Source organism: Oxyura jamaicensis, chromosome 1, assembly GCF_011077185.1.
Source record: "Oxyura jamaicensis isolate SHBP4307 breed ruddy duck chromosome 1, BPBGC_Ojam_1.0, whole genome shotgun sequence".
NCBI lineage: Eukaryota > Metazoa > Chordata > Aves > Anseriformes > Anatidae > Oxyura > Oxyura jamaicensis.
This window is the reverse complement of record NC_048893.1, coordinates 88502453-88514518: the sequence shown is the minus strand read 5'-3', so window position 1 is coordinate 88514518 and position 12066 is coordinate 88502453. Positions and strand designations below refer to the sequence as shown.

The 12066-nt window shown below is 39.0% G+C and overlaps 1 protein-coding gene across 7 annotated transcripts in view; it reads left to right on the top strand.

Annotated features, from left to right (window-relative positions):
* SENP7 (SUMO specific peptidase 7) overlaps positions 1 to 9749 on the top strand; it is a 41067-nt gene extending 31318 nt beyond the window's left edge. For 6 of the 7 annotated variants that reach the window (XM_035315022.1, XM_035315019.1, XM_035315021.1 and 3 more), the window contains 7 exons: positions 227 to 319; positions 1107 to 1300; positions 1725 to 1777; positions 2051 to 2088; positions 2330 to 2398; positions 4141 to 4291; positions 7493 to 9749. In XM_035315022.1, coding sequence (XP_035170913.1) covers positions 227 to 319; positions 1107 to 1300; positions 1725 to 1777; positions 2051 to 2088; positions 2330 to 2398; positions 4141 to 4291; positions 7493 to 7630 — 736 coding nt within the window. In that variant the 3' untranslated portion in view covers positions 7631 to 9749. Of the gene's footprint in view, positions 1 to 226; positions 320 to 1106; positions 1301 to 1724; positions 1778 to 2050; positions 2089 to 2329; positions 2399 to 4140; positions 4292 to 7492 lie in introns of those variants that run through there. The other variant, XR_004747434.1, reaches the window with a different exon arrangement.
* Positions 9750 to 12066: the final 2317 nt, after the last annotated feature.

Sequence of the window (12066 nt, the reverse complement as noted above, 5' to 3'; positions counted from 1 at the left end):
TGTAGCCATTCTCGATCAGGAGATACATTTGGAAATTCTGGTTTTGCGTTTGGGTTTAGTTACTTGGGCTTAATATTCTGCTGGTACATTTTTTCTGTCAGAGAAATGTCAAGAACAAATGGAAAAAGCATATAGGCATTGGGAATATGTAGGAGTGTTAATCCATGTACCTCAATCTAGCTAAAAAGAACAAAACTGAACAGTAATTGTCATTTGGTTTCTGCAGAGCAGCACAAAGAAGACACAAAAGAGTTAGAACATGGACTCGCCACATAAACATCTTCAATAAAGATTATATCTTTGTGCCTGTGAACGAGGAGTAAGTCTTTGTGCTTTAGATATCTTTTCTGATATTTAAAGACTAAAATATTTGAATATTGTGATGATTTAAAGATTTATGGCTGGAGACTTGGATAATTGGAAATGAGCACATTAGATTTTGAAGAAGTAACAGCAAAGTGTGGAATGAGTAATTTTGAAGTATTTTCAAAAGTTATTAATTATCATTTTCAGTAATCTACTCATCATTTTCTCAGTTTTACTGCAAGTTACTTTTATATATTTCAAAATAAATGACATATCATTACGATGATTCACATGCAAGTTATATTTCTATAAAGAAATCCCAGCAACTCATGGTGTTATTGGTAAAAGGAGCAGGAGGAGTACTGTGCCTAGGCCTGGCTGAATAACTGTCCTGCATGTGGAAGCTCCAGCAAAGCTGAATAGTAATTGAGAGTTGCATATGTTAAACAGCTGCAGAAAAAGATAAAGCTAGAGGCATGCCATACCCTCAGCTATACTCACAGCTGAGATTACTATCACAGATTATTTTATTACCTTCTTTTATTTACAGTGGGGTGGGTGATAAGGGAATTACAATTTGCTGTGGAAGGAATTAATTTTTGCAGTTATGCCATAATGCAAAGTAAAAAGGGAGTGAGAGGATTTGTGTGTGATGCCATGAAGTAACATTGCAACACCAGTTACGTGTTGTCCAACAGCTGTCTATGAGCTCTCAATCTTATAAAAACTTCTCGTAGCCTTTTCAGAACCAAATGTTATAGAATTTTGACATTTTTCCCCCTCTCCCCATTGCTGGGCAGGTCTCATTGGTACATTGCAGTTATCTGTTTTCCTTGGTTAGAAGAAGCTGTATATGAGGAGTGTCCCCATCAGAATTCACTTCAACTATCTCCACTTCAGTCAGAGAAGGAGAATGAGAACACTGTAACTGCTTCAGTGTTGGCTTTTCCTGAAGAAGAAGAAATGGACTCAAACAGAAGTTTATTCGCAAAAGGTAGATAACCTAGAAGAAAACTGTGTTAAGTTGTATACAGTTCTAATAGTTTCTTAATCCTTGAGGGAGAGATATATTTCACAATCTTTCATGTTAAGATAGACGTAATACGTTTTTGTATTACCATGCATAGCAAGAACTGCACTGCATTCTTTTAGCCTGCAACTGTGGAAAATAATGGAAAGGACAGGTAAAGCAGTGGCTCAGATCCCATCGTGAGTGGAAAGTTCCTTGGTTTTGCTAAGAATTTTATCAGGAAGGAGTGCCCACAGTAACTCTGCTATTCAAACATTCAGAAGGGATGCAAAATTCATTTATATTTTATTATGCTTTTTGAATGCTAATAATCATGAATTTGAAAATGAAAATATTTCAGATAGGAAATCTTTTCTTAGGACTTACTAGATTTGTTCTTTTGTACTAGGTGGCAATGAAATTGCTGCGTCTGCCTCTGTCCTGGATTCAGGTATTTCTAAAGTAAGTGCCTTGCTGTCTTGACAGAGGAGATGTATTACTCTGTTTCTGAAGGCTCTGAGACTTGACCAATGATTTTGCATTATCCTTCTTGCAGCAGCTGTTGTTACTTGCATGGTCTGCAGCATGTGCAAGGCACTTTTTAAAAGTTTAAAAAACATCATTTCTGTTAAGTGTCTCTCTCTGAAACATGAGTCTTTCTGGCTTTACCTTTAAATCTGTAAAGGGTTTATACTTGTAATTTTGTAAAGTTAATTTTATTTTCTCTTCTCCCAGATCTCCCTGAGTAGTTCCAAAAGGCAAATCTGTAAAAGGTATGTTTCAGTTTTCATAGTATTATTGTAATATTAAAGGGTTTATTAAGAAATTCTGCAGTGATTGATTCAGCTATTTGTCATACAGCTACAAATGTAGGGACTTGTCTGGTTTATTTTTGTTGTTGTTGTTTTTTTTTTTTTGTGGGTTTGTTCAGCTAATAATGCTCTTGTTAAGCCGTATTCAAAGAAAATCTTTGTGTTGCTAGTGAAAGACTAATTTTTTTGTCATTGTTTACAGGCCTTGTATACTGATCTTAGATTCTTTGAAAGCTGGTTCCGTGCAGAACACAGTTCAGGTTTTGAGAGAGTAAGTAACTACAGTTTCTATTTATGAGAAAGAGATGCTGGTCGTATTTCTGTGTTCAGAATGCTTTCCTCTACAAAGATGTATATTTCTGTCACTAAAAGAGCATGAACAGCCACAACAATATTATAACAGCATTACAGAGATTTGTCACAGAAACCTGTCTTTGTTCTACAACCCTAGATATAATGCAAAAATTGTAAAGCAAACGGTCTTTTTGAAATTGGAAATAAATAATAATTAAAAGTAGGTTTTTCCCCTCCAGTTCAGCAATGGAAGGTGTTTTTAAGATGCCATACCAATGCTAAATACAGCGGGATAATCACCTTTATTCACCAGCTAGCCATGCTGTGTTGAATGCATCCCAAAATGTAGTTTACCCTGGCTGTTGTTACCTGTAGTTTACCTTGGCTGCTGGGGTACCCTGTTGGCTCATACTGAGCCCCCTGTCAGCCAGCACCCCCAGGTCCCTCTGTGCACAACTGCTCTCCTGCCACTCGTTTCCCAGTCTCTACATGTGTCTGGCATTACTCTGTCCCAGGTGCAGCATCTGGCATTTACCTTTCAAGAACTTCATGCTGTTGATGATTGCCCAATAGTCCAGTCTATCCAGATCCCTCTTGCAAGGCCTCTCCTCGCTCCAGAACGGCAACTCCCAGTTTAGTATCATTGGCAAACTTGCCACTCCTGCACGCAGATCACTGATAAAAATGTGGAAAACAGCCCTAGAATTGAGCCCTGGGGAACACCACTGGTGATCAGCTGCCAGCCAGGTGCAGCCCCATTCACTATGCATCTTTGAGGCCTACAAGTGAGCCAGTTCATCGTCCAGTGTAGCATGTACTTGCACATCTCATAGTTGGACCATTTGTGCAGAAGGATACTGTGAGATGGCAGTATCACAAGCCTTAGTAAAATCCAGAAAAATACCTCCAATGCTTTCCCTTTGTCCACTAAGTGGGTGGTCTTATCATGGAAGGATATCAAATCAGTGAGACAGAACTTTTCTTTTGCGAACCTGCGTTGGCTGTGCCTGATGATTGCGTTATCCTTTAAGTGCATTTCAGTGTTAACCAGGATAATCTCCATAATTTTTCCAGGTATTAAAGTTAAACTAAGAGGTCTGTGATTTCGAGGGTCTTTTCTTGTGCACTTCTTGTAAACTGGGATGACATTGGCTAGTTTACAGTCTGACAGAACCTCCCCAGACTCCCAGGACCTTCGGCAGGTAATTGAGAGAGGTCCTGTTATAACATCTGCTAACTCCATCAGTATTCTGGGATTAAAGGTGAATTCTAAATTTTTAATGGTCTTCTAAATTTTCTGAATTCTATTTTTTTTAGGGTAGAAAAATATTGTTGGCCTCTTAGGATGATCCCAAGAAAAATCTGGGTGATAGCCAGGAAAGGTTACTTAAGTTCTTCCTTAAGCTCAGTTTTTAAAACATCGTAGTATCCTATAAGCTTGAAAAAACTCAGTGCAAATGACTTTTTTATTATTTTAAATAATTCACACATCTTTTCCACTTTGTTTATTGTATTGTTATGTGGTAAAGCTGCATCTGAGTGTGACAGAATATTAAGTAGTGGAAATTTTGTTGGTTTTTGTGTGAATTTCTTTGTCAGACTCTGTGAAACAAAATGATTAAAGCTATTTTAGCATTTGTCCAGCTCCAGAACAGTATGGAGAAGTATCCCAAAATACATTGAACTTAGTCTTTTTTTTTTTTTTTTTTTTTTTAATAGGTACCTTGAAGTGGAATGGGAAGCTAAACGAAAAACACATCGGGAATTCAGTAAATCAACAATGATAGACTTCTGTCCCCAAGTGCCTAAACAAGATAACAGTAGTGATTGTGGGGTGTATCTGCTGCAATATGTGGAAAGCTTTTTCCAGGTACTAATGGAAGCTACCTTCCCTTTTCCCCAAAATTACCTCAATCCTCTATTTCTTAGGGTAATACTCAGATAGAAAACATGATGCTCGGCCTCTAAAATTGTCAAAGGCATGTGAGGAAAAGATAAAACCCATTCTTCATGTAGTAGCAGGGTGTCTTTGTATCTGGAGCACACACAATTTCTCCTCTGTGTTCCTTAGTTAGGCTTTTCTGACCCTGTGGTTTAATACTGCATTTACATTGGAACATTTAAGATCTGTAACTATATGGATGTATTTGGATCCTACATAGTTTACACGTTTCTGGCCTACAGGTGGTACAAAGACATATTTCCTGTGCAGCTCCTCGTGTAGCCTCTTGAACTTTGTTCAGCTTTTCCATTTGCCTTTGAGTGTCTCTGTGCAGGCAACTGCTTCTGCAAAGAGGAGGTGGGATCCTTAAGAGAGAATGCACAGAGATAAGGGAACCTCTCTTTCCTGTTCAGCATGTACCCTTAAATATCTGCAGCCACTGGGCTTCAGACATTGTCTTTAGAATTTCCCCAACTCTTCCTCCCTCTGATAAGTTCACTGCCCTCTTGCTCTGTCCTTGGAAAGGCTGACCTTGTCTTAATGCTTATATCTGTGGTCCACATTCTGTCTGAGAGTTCTGTGCATGGAAAGCCTGGCGTGAGGCATTGGCCAACGGACAGATTTTCTTCTGCAGTAGAAAAGGTTGCCTTACCAAAGTGCCTCTACATCAATTCATGCAGCGTGGGGAATAAATATGAAGAATTACAGATCCGTGTGCAGGGCTACGATATTGTTGGGGTGATGGGGACACGGTGGGATAGCTCGTGTGACTGGAATGCTGTAATGAGAGAGCTGGGAGTGTTCAGCATGGAGAAGAGAAGACTTGGGGCATATTATTGATACATACAAATATCTGAAGGGAGGGTGTAAAGAGAGTGGAGCCAGGCTCCTTTTTCAGTGGTAGCCGGTGTTGGGACAAGAGGCAGTGGACACAACCTGGAGTACAGGAGGTTCCCTCTGAACATCAGGAAGCAGTTTTTTTTACTGTGAGAGTGACCAAGCACGGGCACAGGTTGTCCAGAGGAAACATTCAGAAACCATCTTGATACGGTCACAGAATCACAGAATGGTTTGGGTTGGAAGGGACCTTAAAGATCATCCAGTTCCATCCCTCCCCTCTCCATGGGCAGGAACACTTCCCACTAGATCAGGTTGCCCAAAGTCCAATCCAGCCAAGCCTTGAATACATCCAGGGATAGGGCATCCACAACTTCTCTGGGCAAACTGTTCCAGTGCCTCATCACTCATTCACATGAAAAGTTTCTTCCTAATGTATACCTAATCTAAACCCAACCCTCTTTTAGTTTAAAACTGTTACCCCTTGTCCTACCATTACGCTCCCTGAGAGAGTCCCTCCCCAGCTTTTCTGCAGGCCCCCTTTAAGTACTGGAAGGCTACTTAAGGTCTACCCAGAGCCTCTTCTTCTCTAGGCTAATTAACTTCAACTCCCCCGGCCTGTCTTCCCAGGAGAGGTGCTCCAGCCCTCTGATCATCTTCATGGCCCTCCTCTGGACCCGCTCCAACAGGTCTATCTCTTTCTTATGCTGGGGGTCCCAGATCTGAACACAGAACTCCAGGTGGGGTCTCAGGAGAGCAGAGCAGAGGGGGACAATCACCTCCCTTGCCCTGCTGGCTGTGCTGCTTTTGATGCAGCCTAGGGTATGGTTGGCTTTCTGGGCTGCAGGCACGCGTTGCTGGCTCACATTGAGCTTTTCATCCACCAGTAGTCCAAGTCTTCCTCCATGGGTCTGTTCTCTATCCACTCGTCACCCTGCCTATATCTGTGCTTAGGATTACCTCAGTCCGGGTGTAGGATCTTGCACTTGGCCTTGCTGAACATCATGAGGTTCTTCCAGGCCCACCTCTCAGGCCTGTCCAGGCCCCACGGGATGGCATCCCTTCCCTCCAGCATGTTGAGTGCACCACACAGCTCGGTGTCATCACCAGACTTGCTGAGGGTGCGCTCAGTCCCTCTCTCCATGTCATTGACAAAGGTGTTAAACAGCGCCTGTCCCAAACCAACCCCTGAGGAACACCGCTCATCACTGGTCTCCACCTGGACATGGAGCCATTGCCTGTGAGTCTTGGAGTGCGACCAGCCTGCCAATTCCTTACCCCCTGAGCTGTCCATCTGTCACGTGCATGGTTCTTCATTTTAGAGAGGTCCTGGGCAACGTGCTCTAGCTGGCCCTTCTTGAACAGGGAGTCTGAACCAGATGACCTCCAGAAGTCACTTCCAGCCTCATCCATTCAGTGATTCTTTGACAGAGTGGTTGAGCTATTGTGTAGGTAGAAGACAATTTTTTATTTTTACTAAAGCTTCTGTGCTTCCCATTCTCTGACAGCGTGGCTGTATTCTCATTGCAGAAGCAAGGCCAGGTGGTTTTAATTTGTTCTAAACATGGCTTATAGACCACAAATCATGATGTGGTTTCTCACCTTTTTTTTTCATTTTATTGTATACTTTATTCACAAGAAGGAGAAGGTGAAATATAAGCATGGTAAAAGAATGACAAGGGAAAGAGGAGCTAAAAAAAGTGACTTTGGCAATTGAGATGTGGTATTGCAGTCTTATTGCCAGAGCTAACAACCTCTTCCATCCATTTAAATTTGCTATCCTCTTTTGTTCCAAATTTTCCCCTCTCATGGCCTGCTAGACCTGCTAGCAATGTTCTTGCTTCTTTGTTCTATTCTATCAGATAGACCAGCTCATGACAATAAAAAACATGTGTGAGGCCACAGAACCTCTTCTTGCTTGGCTGCTCTATGCTTGACCCTTCCCAATAGTGTGATCGCACCCATCTTGTGCCTGAAGTGCACGTCCCATGTTAAATCTCAAGAGCGTGTCCAGTTATATCAGAGTACTTGGAATCGGCCTTGAATATGAGCTTATACTGAAGTATCTTTAAGAGAAATTGTGTTTTGTGTTTACCGTGAGTAGCTTGTAGTTTGTATGTATATGATTACCATGGAGGAACCAGCGTTTAGCTTTGAGCTCTGATACTATGTCTCACGGTAACTTGTTTGTGCATGCTTGGTCTCAGCAGTAATGGAAGGGTTTGAAAATCTTTTTGAAGGTCACTCTAGGAAATTCAAGCTGTAAATATTTATCTTTTTTTTTGTTACTAGAATCCCATAGTTAACTTTGAACAGCCAGTGCACCTGGAGAAGTGGTTTCATCGTCAGCTGATCAGAAGCAAAAGAGAAGAAATCCGAGACCTGATCTTGCAACTGCACTTTCAACAGCACAGTGGCAGCAGTAGCTAATAAATCGAATCAGCCAGATTTGATTCACCTGGCAAAGATGTTGCTGTATGAAGTAACTGGAACTCTGCTTAGTAGCATTTGGGCTCTTTCTCCCATGCAAGGAAGAAAAAAAATTACCACAAGAAGTATTTTGTTTGTTTGTTGTATATTTATTTAAATAATTATTTTAATTTGGATGCAGTTGTGGGGTGAAAAGAGAATGTTGTAGATAAGTGTAAATATGTAAGTTAAAGCTAATACATGTAAGTTAACTGATTTTTTTACTTGGAGTATGAAAATATGTACAGATATGTGCCACAAAGATGTAAAAATACTTTGATCTTTTGGAGCCTGTTCTTTGTAATTCTACGTAAACAGAGCTGGATGAGCATGTTGGAGTCAGGCCTGAAGACAGGATTTTGACCCTATTGTACTGTGTCTCTACTTTGCAGTTCATACAGATAGAATGAATACTATGTATTGTTTTAATTTAGGTAACTAATATTGACTCTTTTTAGAGATGTATTTCTTTTAGTTTGGTTTCTGATTACATACAGAAATAGTCTGCATGTTTCAGAATATTCTGCTGAGTTTTGAGACTGCTGGGTTTTGATTTTTTTTTCTTCCCTAGAATTTTCAACATAAAAATTTATTTCAGTGAGTTGAAGACATTTGCTTGAGAGTGAGATTTGAAATCTTTTAAAGTCAGAAGTAGACTCTTCTGTGATTTTTTTTTTCATGTCAAATTTTAGAAATCTTGCTCTCAAAGTACATGCTGGTACAATATATGTAGGCAATAGTTTTTACTCCTCTTTGCCTTATTTTTGGGAATTATTCCTGTGAATATTAAGGCATTTGCATTAAAAAGGCAAGTAGATTGTGGCTCAATAAGTTTGAGATATTTTAATGAAAGCCTGTTTTTATTTAGAAAGGACATTATTATTATATATAATGCCTTGAAGACATTACATTTATATATTAGACAAACAAGGTTTATACTTTGCTCAGGAGAATTGAGTAAAGATGTCCAAATGTTCAAGTGTTTGAACTCAGGACTTGATTTGATAAACTAGCACAAGTTTATCATGGTCTAAATATAGACTTATGTAGTTTCATGTAGTTTTTCTTGGACAATGACCATGGAAAACTTTAATAACGTTTTGATATGTGCACAATTTTTTTCTGTAGTTACTACACGATAGAAGGTGGCTGTTTAAAGAGGATGCTTTCTCCTATTCCTCACTGTAAGTAACTTTGTGTCATAGTAACCTTTAGAAGAACCATGTTGCAGAGAACCACCCAAACCAGCTTGTGTCGTAAGCATATCTGCAAAACCAGATATGTTAAAGCTGGAGGTAGGCTAGAGAGTAAAAATAGAAATTTAGGGCAACTCAAAGGTGTGGACAGTTTTATAGTATCACAGAATTCTCAGGGCCCCTTCCCTCACAGCAACTCTGATACCTAGCATTTGGAAAATCCAGTCATTATTTCAGGTTCTGTACTGTCATAAAAACAAACAACAACAAAAACAAAACAAACAAAAACCAAAACAAAACAACAAAAACCAACATTGTTTCTCAAACCAGGAAACATGATTTCTGGAGAATAGAGACAATTTTTAAACCTAATTTGCTGAGTGCAGTTACTTTATGTATAACTGTGGGCAGCCTAATGTAATTACCTTGTGTTTTTGACTTTGTTTTTGCTTTAATTCTGTATCCTTATCACTACCCTTCACCAATATCTGTCCCTCTCATCACAGAGTTTTTGTGACTTTGATCCCATAAATCTCATCACCACTATTACGTACATGGGTAATCTTTGTATTTATTATAAGAGATAAATGACAAAATGCAGAAATGTGTACCCTTTCTCTACACCTTTTCAATTGATTAATATATTCAATGTTCCCTTTACTACAAATACTTGGATTTTTCTTATTATATAATTAGTTTATATCATAAAGCAATATTTGTTCTTTTAGATTGACTGGTTTATAGATATTGAAAAACAAAAGTTATGTATAAACTTTTCTAAATTGATTTTGTAACAGTAAAGGATTACCTTTGAAGATTGATGTTAGATATGTGCTATGCGAATGCCAATGCATTTGATATTAAAATCTCCAGAAGTTGCTGAACATGATTGTCAAGCATTCTTTTCCCTTCTGCCACAAATAACTGGTGAGCTAAGCATAAGATAGTCCATCTTACTGCGTTTAAGGTATGTACTTAGTATGTCTCTTAGTTCAAATTTGTTTGAAAGTGTTTATTTGTTCTGTAGCCCTTAAAAAGGCACACAGCTAGTTCACAGCATCTGTGGCAAGCAAGTCTGCTTTTTGGCTTGTCAGACATACAGTTTTCTGTAGTTGGGCTTAACAGTATTGACAGCCTGAACTGGAGAAACTGGAGAAATGCCTGGATCCAACAGCCTCAACCCACCTTGTTCCAGTCATAAGCATTTAACAGTTAATGTGGTGAATACTAGAAGTGTTTGTGACAAGTTATACTCCATGTACCTTTGGTGTTTGTTTGTTTGCTTGTGATTTTTTTTTTGTTTGTTTCTCTGTTTCTTTTTAATTGCCAGAACTCTCTCGAGATACCTTCTAGCAGTGCTCTTTTATGTAGAGTACTGGACAGACTCAGGGCTCTTTGTGCACATCTTATGTGTCTCCATTTCCTTTATCAATCCCTGTTTAACTGAAATGGTAGAGTGGTGTGATACTTAAAAGCAAACCAATCTTTGTAGGGCTCTTTAACGTACACTTTGCAATTTGTTTTCAATTGTACTCATGAAATGTTAAACGTAGTTAAAAGAAACTGCCACAAGCTGGCTGTGTGGGACCTGAAACTGGCTTCCATAAAGAGATCTGAGTCATGGAGTTTGATTTAGGGTACTGTTGGCAAGTGTGACACAAGAAACAAGGCTGAAGAGAAGTAATTTGTAGGAAATAAATCTTCCAGGAAAAAAATATATACAAAAAAAAACCACTGTTTTTCATCAAGCATTGGAAGACTGAATCATTAAAATGTGAGTGTACTTAAAAACGTATCTGTCAACTGGCAGGCATAGATTCACAGCAATCTCTCTCTCTCCTTTCTGGGACTCCCCTCCTGGGATTTGACCCTGAAATGAGGTTGCGGTACTCAGTAAGTACTATACCTTACAAAATTATGAAGACTCAAAAGTTACAGTGGCAACACTCGGTTGTGACAGAATTGTATATTTCCTCTGGCAACTCCTCTTCAAAAAAAAAAAAAAAAAAAAAAAGTACTCATAGGTTTCTAGATTTAAAAGCAAGAATTGTAGAATGAGACATGGAAGATCTCAAAAGAGTGGGAAATACTTCTGTTGACGTCAAATAAAACCAAGACCAACAGCAATAGATCTGTCCAGCAAGATTGAATTGGGAAACACCAAAGATGAAGCACAGGCACGGGGATCATCATTGACTATCGAATAAAGTAAGATGTGTTCATCTGTTTCAGAAAAGGAGGAATGCTAGGAATAAGTTTCCATTGTATATTATTGACAGAGTAAATAATGAAGTGTTAGATTAATTTGGTTGACCTCACTTCCTGATTTTTCTGGTCCAAATGCTTTACAATACTAGATGATGGAAGAGGTAGCAGTATGACGAGCTGTGCTGGGCTGATAGGCTCAGTTGGAAGGCTAAGCAGCCTCTGGCCTTGCTTTTTCTTGGGACATGGTTCACCAGAGAGCTCCTGCTACCAGGGACACAAGCAAAAGGCGGTCATGGAGAAGTGCTTGGCAGCAGTAAGCACAGAAACCTAATGAGTGAAAAGACTTAGTCTAACCTCATTGTCTCAGCTAAACTGATCAGGAATTTTGTTGGTGAATCCTGTCAAATACCATGAAGTCAGTTGCTGTAGTGCAGGCGCAGGAGACAATTTGTAATCTTGGTGTTACGCTGTTTTCCTGAAACAGGGAGCTTTTAAGCCATCATGCGACTCTTTATTAGAAGTATTTTGTTAAGGTATACCTTTATATTGCATTATTTAGCTACAGATTGGTGGATTTAACTTTCTGTATAAACTGTATTTGAAAAACAGTAGAATTTAAACTATCTACATTACAGCAGAATTTCAGGACTGTTCCCTTGTAAAGAACTATGGATTGGATAATCACATCTGCTATTATATCCTTTTAAGAAATATAAAGTGTCAGAAAATTGGCTTTTTATTATTAGAGGTGCTGACATGACCTTGCTCTTTACTTACCCCTCTTTTTACCAGCAAGAATATACTTTTCCTGAATACTTTTGAACAGATGCAATCTGGCTGATGGAAATGAAGAATTAAGGATATTCTTATGCAAGATATTACTGAAAAGATTTTAGCCAAATCAAGGGAGGATTCATTTTTGAGGGTTACTTGGAAAATTGATTCCAGGAGTTGTTTTGCTTATTTTAAAAAATTTTAAATGATGGTTATGAC